This window comes from Lithobates pipiens, unplaced genomic scaffold (assembly GCF_037356315.1).
Source record: "Lithobates pipiens isolate NorthernLeopardFrog02 unplaced genomic scaffold, aLitPip1_a1.2 Scaffold_47, whole genome shotgun sequence".
NCBI lineage: Eukaryota > Metazoa > Chordata > Amphibia > Anura > Ranidae > Lithobates > Lithobates pipiens.
The window spans coordinates 1,733,144-1,752,025 of record NW_027507871.1 but is presented as its reverse complement, the minus strand read 5'-3'; the positions used below and the strand labels follow the sequence as shown (position 1 = coordinate 1,752,025).

Below are 18,882 nucleotides of genomic sequence, written 5' to 3'. Positions count from 1 at the left end.
GTGTACGAGGGTCCCTGTCCCGGCCCCAGGGGTTGTACGAGGGTCCCTGTCCCGGCCCCAGGGGGTGTACGAGGGTCCCTGTCCTGGCCCCAGGGGGTGTACGAGGGTCCCTGTCCTGGCTCCAGGGGGTCCAAGGAGCAGCAAGAAATTCCGGGTGGATATACTAAAGACAAATAGACGGAGCACTTTGCAAAGTACAGTTCCTCCAGATCTTAGTAAATGAGGTGAAGCTTCACAAAGAATATTCAATCACATGCAAGGAAAATAACAAAAACATTTTTGCTTACAGCTGATTGGATAATGGAAGTCAGCAGAACTTCCCTGAGGCATTAAAGTCGGTTAGATCCACACCCCAGGCCATAACCTTCCTGGGGCTGGTCAGGAGGACCAGGACCATGTAATCAGCACTTCATTCTGGACCGGAACCCCAAACCACGTGACGTTCGCATCTTAAATACCCTCTCCCAGAGGGCATAGCAAGAGGGCCACTCCCACTGACCTGACTCCGAGAGAGAGTTATCCAAGCACCTGACCTGACCATAGTTCCACGCCTGCCACCAGAGACAGCGCCCCCTGAACATCTCACAGTCCAGTCAGACTGACACAGAAGTCAAATTTTGACAAATAGACCCAAACCAAACTGTAGTTTGGGTAAAGTTTTAACTTTGAAAAACACATAGCGAGTGCTCTTCAGGAGCCCGGTGCTACATATATATATATATAGATATAGAGTTTGGGGGTCACTGTCATCCACCCTATAAAAAATAAAAGGAGAACAAAAAAAAAAGGGAACAGTTGTGGGCGTCCCATAAGGGCAGCCAGCCTATGTTAGGTGAACAGTCCCATCTAAGTGCCAACCCCCACCCTCCATACCATGGTCAAAAAGCTTCTGGAGCGGTAAGGGCAACCGGTGACTAGGTGATGGGGAAAAAGGCAATAATAACACCCAAAACGAGGAACACGAGGGCATTGAGTATCGTAGGTTACCTTTCCCAGGGCCATCATCTCACAGGCGGGGCGGCCCTTAACTGGGCAATAGTCCTCCGTCCCAATTCTGGGTTCGGAGTGAGGGGTCATATGGGTAAGGAACATACATCGGGGAGTTCCAGGAAAGTACAAGAACACTGGAGTGGACAATGTCAGACACCACACATATAAGTGCAGCAAAGAATGGTGACAACGCACTCATTCAGCCCCAGGAGGTCACCAGGGTAGTAATAATGCTTGAAAGACAGGAAGATGGGGCCACCACCTTCAGCCCACTGAGACCTCTGTGAACCGCTGGGCCTGGAGGTCTCGTGGGGTCTGAGAGTTGGGATGTTGGATGATTTCATGGAATAAAGCATTTTCCTTGTATCCTGGAGTGCGGTCATTCTCTTTTCGTTTTTTGAATTATCTGGTCGGATCACGGACTGGACCCGCACCTGGTTATCAAGAAGAGCATCACCTTCACCTGAAGTGGTGTTGCCCTTCCCTTCTATAACAATAGATCCACCCCAGAAACAATGGACCCCACCAGCAACAATAGTCCCCTACCAGCATGAATAGACGTTCCAGCAGCCACAACAGTAGACCCCTTCCTGAACAGTAGATCCCTCCCAGCAACCAATGACCCCCCCCCCAGCATCAATAGATCCCCCTTGATGATAATAGATCCCCAGCAGTCATCATCAGTAAACCCTCCAGCACACCCTAGCACCCCTTGCCGGGACATACATTCAGTCTTAGAGGTGTCATAACTGCATTCCTGCTGTAAAAAGCCCAGACTTTACTAAATCAAACCTCATACTGTGCCACCAATGGAGGGGGAGACCATAGAGAGACCAGATCTCCCCAAGAGCAGTCCATGGACTGTCCATAGACATGAGATGATTTCCATAGAGGAAGTTCTGTTACCTTTCTATCATTTTCTCTTTAACTGATCGTCCCATAATACTCACCAATTATCACAATCACCATGGTGATACCAAGCAGACCGACGGCAACCAGCATCTGGGGGCAGAAAAAAAAAAAGCCATGTGGGTTACAAAATCCCTCCAAGTTCCCGATCTATTCCTGTAGAGGACCATTAAAGGTTATGAAGGTTTTATGTGAATTAGAGGAGCGCCAATACACAGGCCAACCCCTTCCCAATACACAGGCCAACCCCTTCCCAATACACAGGCCAACCCCTTCCCAATACACAGGCCAACCCCTTCCCAATACACAGGCCAACCCCTTCCCAATACACAGGCCAACCCCTTCCCAATACACAGGCCAACCCCTTCCCAATATGCAGACCAACCCCTTCCCAATACGCAGGCCAGCCACTTCCCAATACGCAGACCAACCCCTTCCCAATACGCAGGCCAGCCACTTCCCAATACGCAGACCAACCCCTTCCCAATACACAGGCCAACCCCTTCCCAATACACAGGCCAACCCCTTCCCAATACACAGGCCAACCCCTTCCCAATACACAGGCCAACCCCTTCCCAATACACAGGCCAACCCCTTCCCAATACACAGGCCAACCCCTTCCCAATACACAGGCCAACCCCTTCCCAATACACAGGCCAACCCCTTCCCAATACACAGGCCAGCCACTTCCCAATACGCAGACCAACCCCTTCCCAATACACAGGCCAACCCCTTCCCAATACACAGGCCAACCCCTTCCCAATACACAGGCCAGCCACTTCCCAATACACAGGCCAACCCCTTCCCAATACACAGGCCAACCCCTTCCCAATACACAGGCCAACCCCTTCCCAATACACAGGCCAGCCACTTCCCAATACGCAGACCAACCCCTTCCCAATACACAGGCCAACCCCTTCCCAATACACAGGCCAACCCCTTCCCAATACACAGGCCAGCCACTTCCCAATACGCAGACCAACCCCTTCCCAATACACAGGCCAACCCCTTCCCAATACACAGGCCAACCCCTTCCCAATACACAGGCCAACCCCTTCCCAATACACAGGCCAACCCCTTCCCAATACACAGGCCAGCCACTTCACAGGCCAGCCACTTCCCAATACGCAGACCAACCCCTTCCCAATACGCGGGCCAACCCCTTCTCAATACAGAGGCCAATTCAAAAACATAGCCAAAGTTCAGTAACAGGAACGGATAGTCAGCCAAGCCAGAAGTCAGGGATCAATGTAGTGAAACATCAAGCAGGATCTGGAGCCAGAAGGGATGTCAGCAAAGCAAGTCTTGAACAGGATCGCAGGGCAATCTTCTCTGTGATGTTGACCAAGGCAAAGGCAGAGCTCCTCTGGACTGGACGGCTTAAGTAGGCAGGACTGACCAGCATTATATAATCAAAGCTAAGTAACTGTGGAGAGATGGAAGCTGGCAATTAGCCGACAGCTGAGCAGCCAGCTCAGAGAAGGAAGGGCTGAGCCCAGCCCTGACACTCCCTCTCAGAGGGGCACCAGGCTTGAGGTGAAAATGTTTATGGAAAGCACGGAGGAGGACAGGAGCATGTAGGTCCGAGGATGAGACCCAAAAGCATTCCTCCGGACCGTTACGCCTCCAATGAACAAGGTGCAGTATGCGGCCACGAAACCTATAAGAATCAATGATAGATTGTATCTCATACTCCTCATGGTTGTCCACCTGAACCGGGCGAGGATGTGGTACCAAGGTGGTGAAGCAGTTGCACACCAAAGGGTTTAGTAAGCAGACATGGAGTACATTATAAATACGCATGTTGGACGGAAGCTCTAAAGTGTAGGCCACTGGGTTGATCCTACGGAGAATACGAAAAGGCCTAATATTTGACGGTGTCAGTTGTAGTGAGTGAACACGGAGTTGGAGGTTACGAGAGGACAGCCAGACCCTCTCCCCAACTTGGTAGGAGGGGGGCACAGGTAGGCGTCGGCGGTCACCATTGAGTCTGTACCTATCACTGGTGCGTTGCAAGGATTCTTGGACCTGCACCCAAGTGGAACGGAGTTCACAAAGATTTTCCTCTAACACAGGAATTCCTTGTGGACCAAATGTGTCAGGCAACATGGATGGCTGGGACCCATAGTTCGCCATAAACAGAGACAAGCGGGGGCGGCACTGATGGCACTGTTTTGAGCAAACTCTACCCAAGGTAACATGTCTGACCAGTTGTTATGGTGGTCAGAAATGCAGCAACTTAGAAACTGCTCCAAGGCTTGGTTGGCTCGTTCTGCGGCCCCATTGGACTGCGGGTGATATGCTGAGGAGAAGGGAAGCTGAATTCCCAACTATGCAAAAAAAGGCTTACCGAAACCTGGGCACAAACTGGCTGCCCCTGTCCGAGATGATAACATTGGGTAACCCATGTAACTGAAAGACCTCCCAAGCGAAAATTGATGCAAGTTCTTTGGATGTAGACAACTTTTTTAGTGGAATACAATGAGACATTTTGGAAAACCGGTCAACCACCATAAGAATAACTGTGTTGCCCTGGGAGTTGGGTAACTCCACAATAAAATCAATAGACAAGTGGGTCCAAGGCCTCTCTCCATTGGGTATGGGTTGTAGGAAGCCCACTGGAAGGTGTCATGGTGTCTTACTCATAGCACACATGGAACAAGCCGCTACGAAGGCGGCTACATCTGTGCGGAGACTAGGCCACCAGAATTGTTGAGACAGACCATATGAGTTGATTCTTCCCTGGGTGGCCAGCTGCCTTAGGAGAATGGTAGGTCTGGAGCAAAGCAGTGTGGAGATCCTTGGGGACAAAACAGCGATTACAAGTTTTTTTTTAGGAGGAGAATGGATCTGAGCGGAAAGAATTCTGTCACCCAAAGGTGAAGTGTGGCTAGTGCGAATAGTGGCCAGAATGCGATTGGGGGGTATCAAGGGAGTAGGAACTGACTCCATCTTGGAAGTGGAGGAAAACTGTTGTGACAATGGGTCAGCCCTTACATTCTTAGTACCGCGTAAGAATGAGATTATGTAATTGAAGCTAGACAAAAAAAAAGCCCATCACGCTCTTCTGGGAGATAAGCATTTTTCCTCAGACAAGAATGTGAGATTCTTATGGTCAGTCAAAATGAGGACCGGCACAGTGGTACCCTCGAGGAGATGCCTCCGTTCCTTAAGAGCTAAAATGATAGCTAGCGATTCTCTGTCCCTAATCTCATAATTGCACTCTGCAGGAGACAATTTCTTAGAAAAGTAGCCACAAGGACGAATAGCGCTCTCAGAAGTAGGACGTTGAGGCAGAAGGACGCCAACTCCAGTCTCAGAAGCATCAACCTCAAGGATGAAGGGTAGCGTAGGATTAGGTTGTGCCAACACAGGTGTTGTAGCAAAAGTGGCCTTCAGAGACTCAAAGGCTTTAATGGAATCTGAGGACCAACACTGTGGGTTGCCGTCCTTCCTGGTCATATCAGTCAGGGGTTTGACCAGAGAAGAGAAGGTGCGAATACATTTCTGATAATAATTGGCAAAGCCAAGAAAACATTGCAGCGGAAATAGGCCTACGGGTCGAGGCCACTGTAGAACTGCAGATAATTTCTCTAGGTCCATCAAAAAACCGGCAGTAGAAATGACATAACCCAAAAATTTAACCTGTTCACAATGGAATTCGCACTTTTCCAACTTATAATACAGGTTATTATCTCTCAACCTCTGTAGGACATGGGGGACATCTGTGTGGTGGCTCTCTAGGGGTTTCTAATATATAATATCATCAAGGTAAACCACACATTGCTGCAACATATCACAGAGGACATTGTTATTAAATTCCTGGAAAACTGCAGGAGCGTTGCAGAGACCAAACTGCATTACAAGGTATTCATAATGTCTGGTCCTGGTATGAAACGCAGTTTTCTATTCATTGCCCTGCTTGATCCTCACGAGATGGTAGTATGCCCCTCTCGGATCGAACTTCGTTAAAACCGTTGCTCCCTTGAGGCGGTCAAATAATTCCATAATCAATGGGATTGGATATATGTTCTTAATCGTGATGTGATTGAGACCCCTATAATCATTACAAGGTCTCTGTTCACCACTCTTCTTTCTCCAGCACCAGCAGGAGATGAAGATTTGCAGATGAACCCTCCAGAAAGTGCGTCCGCAACATACTCCCCCATGGCTTTATCCTCCGAGACAGACAAAGGGTAAACCCAGACCATGAGGAGGAATGGCACCGGGTTGAAGGTCAATTGCGCAATCATAAGACCGGTGTGGAGGCAAAACACAAGAGGTGCACAAGACCTTAGCCGCTAATCTGAAAACAAGTTTTACGGCATTCTGGCGACCAGCAAAGAACCTCAGCACGAAGCCAATCAAAAGAGGGGTTGTGCCTCTGTAACCAAGGATAACCAATAACCATCGGGTAATGGGGTGAGGAAAGGATTTGGAATATCTCATGAAGAGCCCCTACAGCCATGGTCACAAGCCTGCAGTCCCAAAATCTTTTAGAGCTTGGGTATCGATGGAAAACTCAGACCAGCAAAGGGTAATCGGAACTAGAGGTTTATCCTTTAGGATAGCTGGGGACGCAAAGACACTACCCTACAGGAACACAAGGTTCGGGCGTTCCCTGGACGGGTAGGACAAGACTTCAATAAGTGACCTGCCTGGCCACAATAAAAGCACAATCTCTCCCTCCTCCTAAAGGCCCTCTCCTCTGCAGAGAAACGTGTGAAGCCCAACTGCATGGGTTCTACTTCAATGGTGGACTTGATACCAGAAGGCATGGGAGGTGAGGGAGGCATGGGAGGTGAGGGAGGCAAAGGTGGAAATGCAAAGCTCGGAGCCAAACGTACAGGAGGCTTCTGTAAGCGCTCCTTAAAGGAAGGTCTCTCTCGGAGTCTGGAGTCAATAAGAATGGCAAACCTGATCAACTTCTCCAGCTCAGTGGGTATATCTCGGGCTGTTATCTTAACTTTGATGTTATCCGAGAGATGATGAGAAAAAGCAGCCATGAGGGCCTCATTGATCCAAGCGAACTCTGCTGCCAGAGTACGGAATTCGATGGCGTAATCGGCAACATTTCTCGTACTCTGTATAATGCACATGAGGCTTTTGGCAGCAGAAGTGGAGCAAGTGGGAACGTCAAGTACCCTTTTAAAGGAGGCCACAAACTCAGGGTAATTCCGGGCAACACATTTTTGTATTTCCCATAGAGGGTTTGCCCAAGCCAAAGCTCTATCAGAAAGCAAAGAAATAATGAAGCCTACTTTTCTTCTGTCCATGGGGAACGCCTGGGGCAGCATCTCAAAGTATACCCCAACCTGGTTGAGAAACCCTCTGCATTGAACTGGTTTGCCCCAAAATCGCTGGGGAACCAGACATACCTCTTACAGAGGGAATATTTGAGGTGGGTGCCCGCACAGAGACTGGAGCAGCAGCAGGGACGGCCTGCCCCCACATGTTGTACCGCATGGGTCTTCAAACTATGGCCCTCCAGTTGTTCAGGAACTACAATTCCCATCATGCCTAATCATGTTTGTGAATGTCAGAGTTTTACAATGCCTCATGGGACGTGTAGTTTTGCAACAGCTGGAGGGCCGTAGTTTGAGGATCCCTGTTGTACCGGAACAGCCACAATGAGAATCAAGAGCGTCTGCAACGCTATGGCAAACTGATCCATGCGGTGGTCCTGCTCTATCAACCTGGAAAAAATATTACCACTAGGTGGATTGCCTGCATCTTCTGAATTCATGACCTTCATCTACAATCAGGAACCATGAATCAGATGGAGACAGAAAATGCAGTGAAAATCACACCTTTTAATATAATGGTAAAAGTGGTACAAACCCGGAACGTAGTCAAAAACAGAAGCCAGGGTTAGGAAGCCAAAAACGGGAAATCAGAGAAGCCGGAATCGGGGAGCCAGAGATCAGTGTTGTCAGAAGCCAAAGAAGCAGAAGAAACGTCAGCCAGGCAAAGTCAGGCGAGGAACACGGCACAGAGACACACTGGAGATGTTGACCAGGCGAAGGCAACGAAAGGAAAGAACAAGGCAGTCTTAATAGCCAGAAGGGGCTGGCTGTAGGCTGGACTGATGAGGAAGGTAATGATGGAAACAACAAGTGGCTGGTAATTAACCGACAGCTAAGCGGCTCTGAAAATTGAGACGAGAGCTGCTGAAAGCCCAGCCCTAAAAGACAGGGGGCACCACTGAGGCCAATGGGAGAGGGCTGCAGCTGTGATTTAAACACTTGTCTCACGGTTCCAGTACATTAATGCAAAATCCCCCTTGGGATTAAAAAAGACATTCAGCAGATGGCAGGATCGCATCCTGAACGCCTGTCAGCCGCTGCTATGCCACCCTCTGAAAAGTGATCCACCATGTGGAACATCTCTTAGTCCTCTAAATTGCCTGGTACTTCCTGGGATGGAGAATCCTTGTGATCTTGAGAAGCTCCTAGCAATGGGGGAGGGGTGGGGGCTGTGTAAGAAATTAAAAAGCTGGTAGAGGAGCTCAGTGATGTAGCCTGTCACCTGACCAGCTCTCCTCCAATCACGAAGTTCCAGAGCGAACGCTATATGATACCCCAGCGTGCATTTTATGATCATCCCCCATTACACCCACCTTGCTGTTCTTCCACAGTGGTCTCCTTCTAGATCAGTGGTTCTCCACTCCAGTCCCCAGGACCCACCAACACGCCAGTTTTTAAGGATTACCTTGGGGGAGGTGCCGACTAGAATATGGCAATCACTGAGCAGCAAATTATATCACCTGTCATGTATTTCAGTTATCCTGCAAACTTGGTCTATTAGTGGGTCCCGAGAACAGGAGTTGAGAACCTCTGTTCTAGATCATCCCCCATGACACCCACCTTGCTGTTCCTCCACAGGGGTCTCCTCCTAGATCCTCCCCCATGACACCCACCTTGCTCTTCTTCCTCATCGGTCTCCTCCTAGATCATCCCCCATGACACCCACCTTGCTGCTCTTACACATCGGTCTCCTCCTAGATCATCCCCCATGACACCCACCTTGCTGTTCCTCCACAGAGGTCTCCTCCTAGATCACCCCCATGACACCTACCTTGCTGTTCCTCCACAGAGGTCTCCTCCTAGATCATCCCCCATGACACCCACCTTGCTGTTCCTCCACAGGGGTCTCCTCCTAGATCACCCCCATGACACCTACCTTGCTGTTCCTCCACAGAGGTCTCCTCCTAGTTCATCCCCCATGACACCCACCTTGCTGTTCTTCCTCATCTGTCTCCTCCTAGATCATCCCCCATGACACCCACCTTGCTGTTCCTCCACAGAGGTCTCCTCCTAGTTCATCCCCCATGACACCCACCTTGCTGTTCCTCCACAGCGGTCTCCTCCTAGCTCATCCCCCATGACACCCACCTTGCTGCTCTTACACAGAGGTCGCCTCCTAGATCATCCCCCATGACACCCACCTTGCTGTTCCTCCACAGCGGTCTCCTCCTAGCTCATCCCCCATGACACCCACCTTGCTGCTCTTACACAGAGGTCTCCTCCTAGATCCTCCCCCATGACACCCACCTTGCTGTTCCTCCACAGAGGTCTCCTCCTAGATCCTCCCCCATGACACCCACCTTGCTGTTCCTCCACAGAGGTCTCCTCCTAGTTCATCCCCCATGACACCCACCTTGCTGTTCCTCCACAGCGGTCTCCTCCTAGATCCTCCCCCATGACACCCACCTTGCTGCTCTTACACAGAGGTCTCCTCCTAGATCCTCCCCCATGACACCCACCTTGCTGCTCTTACACATCGGTCTCCTCCTAGCTCATCCCCCATGACACCCACCTTGCTGTTCTTCCTCATCTGTCTCCTCCTAGATCATCCCACATGACACCCACCTTGCTGTTCCTCCACAGAGGTCTCCTCCTAGATCATCCCCCATGACATCCACCTTGCTGTTCTTCCACAGGGGTCTCCTCCTAGTTCATCCCCCATGACACCCACCTTGCTGTTCCTCCACAGAGGTCTCCTCCTAGTTCATCCCCCATGACACCCACCTTGCTGTTCCTCCACATCGGTCTCCTCCTAGCTCATCCCCCATGACACCCACCTTGCTGTTCCTCCACATCGGTCTCCTCCTAGCTCATCCCCCATGACACCCACCTTGCTGTTCCTCCACAGGGGTCTCCTCCTAGATCCTCCCCCATGACACCCACCTTGCTGTTCCTCCACAGAGGTCTCCTCCTAGTTCATCCCCCATGACACCCACCTTGCTGTTCTTCCTCATCTGTCTCCTCCTAGATCATCCCACATGACACCCACCTTGCTGTTCTTACACATCGGTCTCCTCCTAGCTCATCCCCCATGACACCCACCTTGCTGTTCCTCCACAGACGTCTCCTCCTAGTTCATCCCCCATGACACCCACCTTGCTGTTCCTCCACAGAGGTCTCCTCCTAGTTCATCCCCCATGACACCCACCTTGCTGTTCCTCCACAGAGGTCTCCTCCTAGTTCATCCCCCATGACACCCACCTTGCTGTTCCTCCACAGAGGTCTCCTCCTAGATCACCCCCATGACACCCACCTTGCTGTTCCTCCACAGAGGTCTCCTCCTAGTTCATCCCCCATGACACCCACCTTGCTGTTCCTCCACAGGGGTCTCCTCCTAGATCACCCCCATGACACCCACCTTGCTGTTCCTCCACAGGGGTCTCCTCCTAGATCATCCCCCATGACACCCACCTTGCTGTTCCTCCACAGAGGTCTCTTCCTAGCTCATCCCCCATGACACCCACCTTGCTGTTCCTTCACAGGGATCTCCTTCTAGATCATCCCCCATGACACCCACCTTGCTGTTCTTCCACAGGGGTCTCCTCCTAGATCATCCCCCATGACATCCACCTTGCTGTTCTTCCACAGGGGTCTCCTCCTAGCTCATCCCCCATGACACCCACCTTGCTGTTCCTCCACAGGGGTCTCCTCCTAGATCCTCCCCCATGACACCCACCTTGCTGTTCCTCCACAGAGGTCTCCTCCTAGTTCATCCCCCATGACACCCACCTTGCTGTTCTTCCTCATCTGTCTCCTCCTAGATCATCCCACATGACACCCACCTTGCTGTTCTTACACATCGGTCTCCTCCTAGCTCATCCCCCATGACACCCACCTTGCTGTTCCTCCACAGACGTCTCCTCCTAGTTCATCCCCCATGACACCCACCTTGCTGTTCCTCCACAGAGGTCTCCTCCTAGATCACCCCCATGACACCCACCTTGCTGTTCCTCCACAGAGGTCTCCTCCTAGTTCATCCCCCATGACACCCACCTTGCTGTTCCTCCACAGAGGTCTCCTCCTAGCTCATCCCCCATGACACCCACCTTGCTGTTCCTTCACAGGGATCTCCTTCTAGATCATCCCCCATGACACCCACCTTGCTGTTCTTCCACAGGGGTCTCCTCCTAGATCATCCCCCATGACATCCACCTTGCTGTTCTTCCACAGGGGTCTCTTCCTAGATCATCCCCCATGACACCCACCTTGCTGTTCTTCCACAGGGGGTCTCCTCCTAAATCATCCCACATGACACCCACCTTGCTGTTCCTCCACAGGGGTCTCCTCCTAGATCATCCCCCATGACACCAACCTTGAGGTTCTTCCACAGGGGGTCTCCTCCTAGATCATCCCACGTGACACCCACCTTGCTGTTCCTCCACAGGGGTCTCCTCCTAGATCATCCCCCATGACACCCACCTTGCTGTTCTTACACATCGGTCTCCTCCTAGCTCATCCCCCATGACACCCACCTTGCTGTTCCTCCACAGACGTCTCCTCCTAGTTCATCCCCCATGACACCCACCTTGCTGTTCCTCCACAGGGGTCTCCTCCTAGATCATCCCCCATGACACCCACCTTGCTGTTCTTACACATCGGTCTCCTCCTAGCTCATCCCCCATGACACCCACCTTGCTGTTCCTCCACAGACGTCTCCTCCTAGTTCATCCCCCATGACACCCACCTTGCTGTTCCTCCACAGAGGTCTCCTCCTAGATCACCCCCATGACACCCACCTTGCTGTTCCTCCACAGAGGTCTCCTCCTAATTCATCCCCCATGACACCCACCTTGCTGTTCCTCCACAGGGGTCTCCTCCTAGCTCATCCCCCATGACACCCACCTTGCTGTTCCTTCACAGGGATCTCCTTCTAGATCATCCCCCATGACACCCACCTTGCTGTTGCTTCACAGGGATCTCCTTCTAGATCATCCCCCATGACACCCACCTTGCTGTTCTTCCACAGGGGTCTCCTCCTAGATCATCCCCCATGACATCCACCTTGCTGTTCTTCCACAGGGGTCTCTTCCTAGATCATCCCCCATGACACCCACCTTGCTGCTCTTACACAGAGGGTCTCCTCCTAGATCATCCCACATGACACCCACCTTGCTGTTCCTCCACAGAGGTCTCCTCCTAGTTCATCCCCCATGACACCCACCTTGCTGTTCCTCCACAGAGGTCTCCTCCTAGTTCATCACCCATGACACCCACCTTGCTGTTCCTCCACAGAGGTCTCCTCCTAGTTCATCCCCCATGACACCCACCTTGCTGTTCCTCCACATCGGTCTCCTCCTAGCTCATCCCCCATGACACCCACCTTGCTGTTCCTCCACAGGGGTCTCCTCCTAGATCCTCCCCCATGACACCCACCTTGCTGTTCCTCCACAGAGGTCTCCTCCTAGTTCATCCCCCATGACACCCACCTTGCTGTTCTTCCTCATCTGTCTCCTCCTAGATCATCCCCCATGACACCCACCTTGCTGTTCTTACACATCGGTCTCCTCCTAGCTCATCCCCCATGACACCCACCTTGCTGTTCCTCCACAGAGGTCTCCTCCTAGTTCATCCCCCATGACACCCACCTTGCTGTTCCTCTACAGGGGTCTCCTCCTAGATCATCCCACATGACACCCACCTTGCTGTTCCTCCACAGAGGTCTCCTCCTAGTTCATCCCCCATGACACCCACCTTGCTGTTCCTCCACATCGGTCTCCTCCTAGCTCATCCCCCATGACACCCACCTTGCTGTTCCTCCACAGGGGTCTCCTCCTAGCTCATCCCCCATGACACCCACCTTGCTGTTCCTTCACAGGGATCTCCTTCTAGATCATCCCCCATGACACCCACCTTGCTGTTCTTCCACAGGGGTCTCCTCCTAGATCATCCCCCATGACACCCACCTTGCTGTTCTTCCACAGGGGTCTCCTCCTAGATCATCCCCCATGACATCCACCTTGCTGTTCTTCCACAGGGGTCTCTTCCTAGATCATCCCACATGACACCCACCTTGCTGTTCCTCCACAGGGGTCTCCTCCTAGATCATCCCCCATGACACCAACCTTGAGGTTCTTCCACAGAGGTCTCCTCCTAGTTCATCCCCATGACACCCACCTTGCTGTTCTTCCACAGAGGTCTCCTCCTAGATCATCCCCCATGACATCCACCTTGCTGTTCCTCCACAGAGGTCTCCTCCTAGTTCATCCCCCATGACACCCACCTTGCTGTTCCTCCACAGGGGTCTCCTCCTAGATCATCCCCCATGACACCCACCTTGCTGTTCCTCCACAGAGGTCTCCTCCTAGATCACCCCCATGACACCCACCTTGCTGTTCCTCCACAGAGGTCTCCTCCTAGTTCATCCCCCATGACACCCACCTTGCTGTTCCTCCACAGGGGTCTCCTCCTAGCTCATCCCCCATGACACCCACCTTGCTGTTCCTTCACAGGGATCTCCTTCTAGATCATCCCCCATGACACCCACCTTGCTGTTCTTCCACAGGGGTCTCCTCCTAGATCATCCCCCATGACATCCACCTTGCTGTTCTTCCACAGGGGTCTCTTCCTAGATCATCCCCCATGACACACACCTTGCTGTTCCTCCACAGGGGTCTCCTCCTAGATCATCCCCCATGACACCCACCTTGCTGTTCCTCCACAGAGGTCTCCTCCTAGTTCATCCCCCATGACACCCACCTTGCTGTTCTTCCTCATCTGTCTCCTCCTAGATCATCCCCCATGACACCCACCTTGCTGTTCTTACACATCGGTCTCCTCCTAGCTCATCCCCCATGACACCCACCTTGCTGTTCCTCCACAGAGGTCTCCTCCTAGTTCATCCCCCATGACACCCACCTTGCTGTTCCTCTACAGGGGTCTCCTCCTAGATCATCCCCCATGACACCCACCTTGCTGTTCCTCCACAGAGGTCTCCTCCTAGTTCATCCCCCATGACACCCACCTTGCTGTTCCTCCACAGGGGTCTCCTCCTAGCTCATCCCCCATGACACCCACCTTGCTGTTCCTTCACAGGGATCTCCTTCTAGATCATCCCCCATGACACCCACCTTGCTGTTCTTCCACAGGGGTCTCCTCCTAGATCCTCCCCCATGACACCCACCTTGCTGTTCTTCCACAGGGGTCTCCTCCTAGATCATCCCCCATGACATCCACCTTGCTGTTCTTCCACAGGGGTCTCTTCCTAGATCATCCCACATGACACCCACCTTGCTGTTCCTCCACAGGGGTCTCCTCCTAGATCATCCCCCATGACACCAACCTTGAGGTTCTTCCACAGTGGTCTCCTCCTAGTTCATCCCCATGACACCCACCTTGCTGTTCTTCCACAGAGGTCTCCTCCTAGATCATCCCCCATGACACCCACCTTGCTGTTCCTCCACAGAGGTCTCCTCCTAGTTCATCCCCCATGACACCCACCTTGCTGTTCCTCCACAGGGGTCTCCTCCTAGATCATCCCCCATGACACCCACCTTGCTGTTCCTCCACAGAGGTCTCCTCCTAGATCACCCCCATGACACCCACCTTGCTGTTCCTCCACAGAGGTCTCCTCCTAGTTCATCCCCCATGACACCCACCTTGCTGTTCCTCCACAGGGGTCTCCTCCTAGCTCATCCCCCATGACACCCACCTTGCTGTTCCTTCACAGGGATCTCCTTCTAGATCATCCCCCATGACACCCACCTTGCTGTTCTTCCACAGGGGTCTCCTCCTAGATCATCCCCCATGACATCCACCTTGCTGTTCTTCCACAGGGGTCTCTTCCTAGATCATCCCACATGACACCCACCTTGCTGTTCCTCCACAGGGGTCTCCTCCTAGATCATCCCCCATGACACCAACCTTGAGGTTCTTCCACAGTGGTCTCCTCCTAGTTCATCCCCATGACACCCACCTTGCTGTTCTTCCACAGAGGTCTCCTCCTAGATCATCCCCCATGACACCCACCTTGCTGTTCCTCCACAGAGGTCTCCTCCTAGTTCATCCCCCATGACACCCACCTTGCTGTTCCTCCACAGGGGTCTCCTCCTAGATCATCCCCCATGACACCCACCTTGCTGTTCCTCCACAGAGGTCTCCTCCTAGATCACCCCCATGACACCCACCTTGCTGTTCCTCCACAGAGGTCTCCTCCTAGTTCATCCCCCATGACACCCACCTTGCTGTTCCTCCACAGGGGTCTCCTCCTAGCTCATCCCCCATGACACCCACCTTGCTGTTCCTTCACAGGGATCTCCTTCTAGATCATCCCCCATGACACCCACCTTGCTGTTCTTCCACAGGGGTCTCCTCCTAGATCATCCCCCATGACATCCACCTTGCTGTTCTTCCACAGGGGTCTCTTCCTAGATCATCCCCCATGACACCCACCTTGCTGTTCCTCCACAGAGGTCTCCTCCTAGTTCATCCCCCATGACACCCACCTTGCTGTTCCTCCACAGGGGTCTCCTCCTAGATCATCCCCCATGACACCAACCTTGAGGTTCTTCCACAGTGGTCTCCTCCTAGTTCATCCCCCATGACACCCACCTTGAGGTTCTTCCACAGTGGTCTGCTCCGCAGCTCCGAGGTGTTGGTCTGGAACTGTTTGGCTCCGGCGTGAAGTTCCTCTGCTGTGGCTTCAAGTTGGTTAATTTTCCCATTTCTATCCAAAACTTTATCCACGTTGGCATTCATGATGTTCACCACCTGCCGGGGTATAAAGAGAGGTGTATATGGGCTTTCCAAGCTCTGTCTGCCCCTGGCTGCGAAAAATGAGATCAAGCAGCCTTCCCACTCACAGCTAGAAGGATTCCATAGGGTTCTATGTATAAAACATTCGCTGGTTGGAATTCATACAAGCGCCACGAATATTTGTGTTTAATAAAATTATCTTCTAGGATCATCAGCTCCATCTAGTGGCCATATTGAGGTATTTTTCCTGTAAAAGCCCTTTAAAAAAATACTGCTTTATGGCCAGTAGATGGAGCTGAAGATCATAGGAATTAAAGTGGATGTAAACCTGATCTTTTTGTTTTAATGAAGACATCTACCCGGTACAGTGGAGGAAGTCATGTGCCCAGGAAGAGTAAGTCCAGCTCTGAGCGATCCTCCGATCTTTTTGTAGTAATATAAAAAAACGTTGCGTCTCCCCCACTGCGGTGACATCTGATTTCCCAATCTCATGAAGGAGCGCGAGGGCGTTACCATTCCCGCTTCAAATTCCGCCTCCTGTCTTCTCCAGCTCTCCCAGGATTGGCTGCTCCACACCCCAGCATGATTGGGCAGGCTGAAGTCATGTGGTGCCTTTCCTGAATTTTGACTGGATGTTATCAAAACTCAGGAATAGGAGAGTGTAGAGGTGGGCGGGGAGTCTTGTGACATCATGACTCCACCCACTGAGTGACTCACCCATCAATTCCAGAGTTTCGCAGGGCTTCTACTGCTGAAGGGGGTGAGGGAGGGACATGCAGGGGAGGGACATGCAGGACATGATGGGGAGGGACATGCAGGGGAGGGACATGCAGGGGAGGGACATGCAGGACATGATGGGGAGGGACATGCAGGGGAGGGACATGCAGGACATGATGGGGAGGGACATGCAGGGGAGGGACATGCCGGGAATGGACATGCAGGGGAGGGACATGTAGGACATGATGGGGAGGGACATGCAGGGGAGGGACATGCCGGGAATGGACATGCTGGGGAGGGACATGCAGGACATGATGGGGAGGGACATGCAGGGGAGGGACATGCCGGGAATGGACATGCAGGGGAGGGACATGCAGGGGAGGGACATGCAGGACATGCAGGGGAGGGACATGCAGGGGATGGACATGCAGGGGAGGGACATGCAGGGGAGGGACATGCAGGACATGCAGGGGAGGGACATGCAGGGGATGGACATGCAGGGGAGGGACATGCAGGACATGTAGGGGAGGGACATGCAGGGGAGGGACATGCAGGGGAGGGACATGCAGGGGATGGACATGCAGGGGAGGGACATGCAGGGGAGGGACATGCAGGACATGCAGGACATGCAGGACATGCAGGGGAGGGAAATGTAAGGGAGGGACATGCAGGGGAGGGACATGCAGGACATGCAGGGGAGGGAAATGTAAGGGAGGGACATGCAGAGGAGGGACATGCAGGACATGCAGAGGAGGGATATGCAGGACATGCAGGGGAGGGAAATGTAAGGGAGGGACATGCAGGACATGCAGGGGAGGGACATGCAGGGGATGGACATGCAGGGGATGGACATGCAGGGGATGGACATGCAGGGGAGGGACATGCAGGGGAGGGACATGTAAGGGAGGGACATGCAGGACATGCAGGGGAGGGACATGTAAGGGAGGGACATGTAGGACATGCAGGGGAGGGACATGCAGGGGATGGACATGCAGGGGATGGACATGCAGGGGATGGACATGCAGGGGAGGGACATGCAGGGGAGGGACATGCAGGACATGCAGGGGAGGGAAATGTAAGGGAGGGACATGCAGAGGAGGGACATGCAGGACATGCAGGGGAGGGAAATGTAAGGGAGGGACATGCAGAGGAGGGACATGCAGGACATGCAGGACATGCAGAGGAGGGACATGCAGGACATGCAGGGGTTTTTTATGTATATACAGTAATGCCGCGTACACGGAATTTCCGTCACACAATTTGAGATCTGGTTCTCAAATTTTCTGACAACGAAATTCCGATGGTGTGTACACAATTCCGATGCACAAAGTGCCGCGCATGCTCGGAATCAAGCAGAAGAGCCGCACCGGCTATGGAACTTCATCTTTCTCGGCTCGTCGTCCGTCTTGTACCTCACCGCGTTCTTGGCGATCGAAATCTCCGACAAGATTTGTGTGATCGTGTGTATGCAAGACAAGTCCAGCCGACATCCGCCGGGAGAAATCCATGGATTTGTTGTGGGAATGTGCGATCGTGTGTGCGGGAATAATACTGCGCCAATCCTTTATCCCGGGTGAGTGGTGTGTTCACAGAGGAAGAAGAGATACAATGTAACAATCCTAGAGAACGCTGGAGGGAATAAACAGGGATCCTGTAGTAGCAACAGTTACATTCATCTCCCAAAGAAGTCTCTGGAATTGTTACATTGGGGTCTATAAAAGATGAAATGTGACCCCCATTGTATAAGAATCGATCCCTGCGGACCCCATTGTATCAGAATTGATCCCTGCAGACCCCATTGTATCAGAATCAATCCATGAGGACCCCATTGTATAAGAATCGATCCCTGCGGACCCCATTGTATAAGAATCGATCCCTGCGGACCCCATTGTATCAGAATCGATCCCTGCGGACCCCATTGTATCAGAATCAATCCATTAGGACCCCATTGTATCAGAATCAATCCCTGTGGACCCCATTGTATCAGAATCGATCCCTGCGGACCCCACTGTATCAGAATCAATCCCTGTGGACCCCATTGTATCAGAATCAATCCCTGTGGACCCCATTGTATCAGAATCAATCCATGAGGACCCCATTGTATCAGAATCAATCCCTGTGGACCCCATTGTATCAGAATCAATCCATGAGGACCCCATTATATCAGAATCAATCCCTGCAGACCCCATTGTATCAGAATCAATCCATTAGGACCCCACTGTATCAGAATCGATCCCTGCGGACCCCATTATATCAGAATCAATCCCTG

At 52.3% G+C, this 18,882-nt stretch overlaps 1 protein-coding gene across 1 annotated transcript in view; it reads right to left on the bottom strand.

The window, feature by feature from the left end:
• The window catches only part of LOC143956914 (vesicle-associated membrane protein 3-like), a 45,193-nt gene that overhangs the window by 20,752 nt on the left and 5,559 nt on the right, over positions 1 to 18,882 (bottom strand). The window contains exons 3-4 of the mRNA XM_077467081.1: positions 15,753 to 15,911; positions 1,941 to 1,992 (exon numbers count right to left, since the gene is read on the bottom strand). Coding sequence (XP_077323207.1) covers positions 1,941 to 1,992; positions 15,753 to 15,911 — 211 coding nt within the window. The remainder of the gene's footprint in view (positions 1 to 1,940; positions 1,993 to 15,752; positions 15,912 to 18,882) is intronic.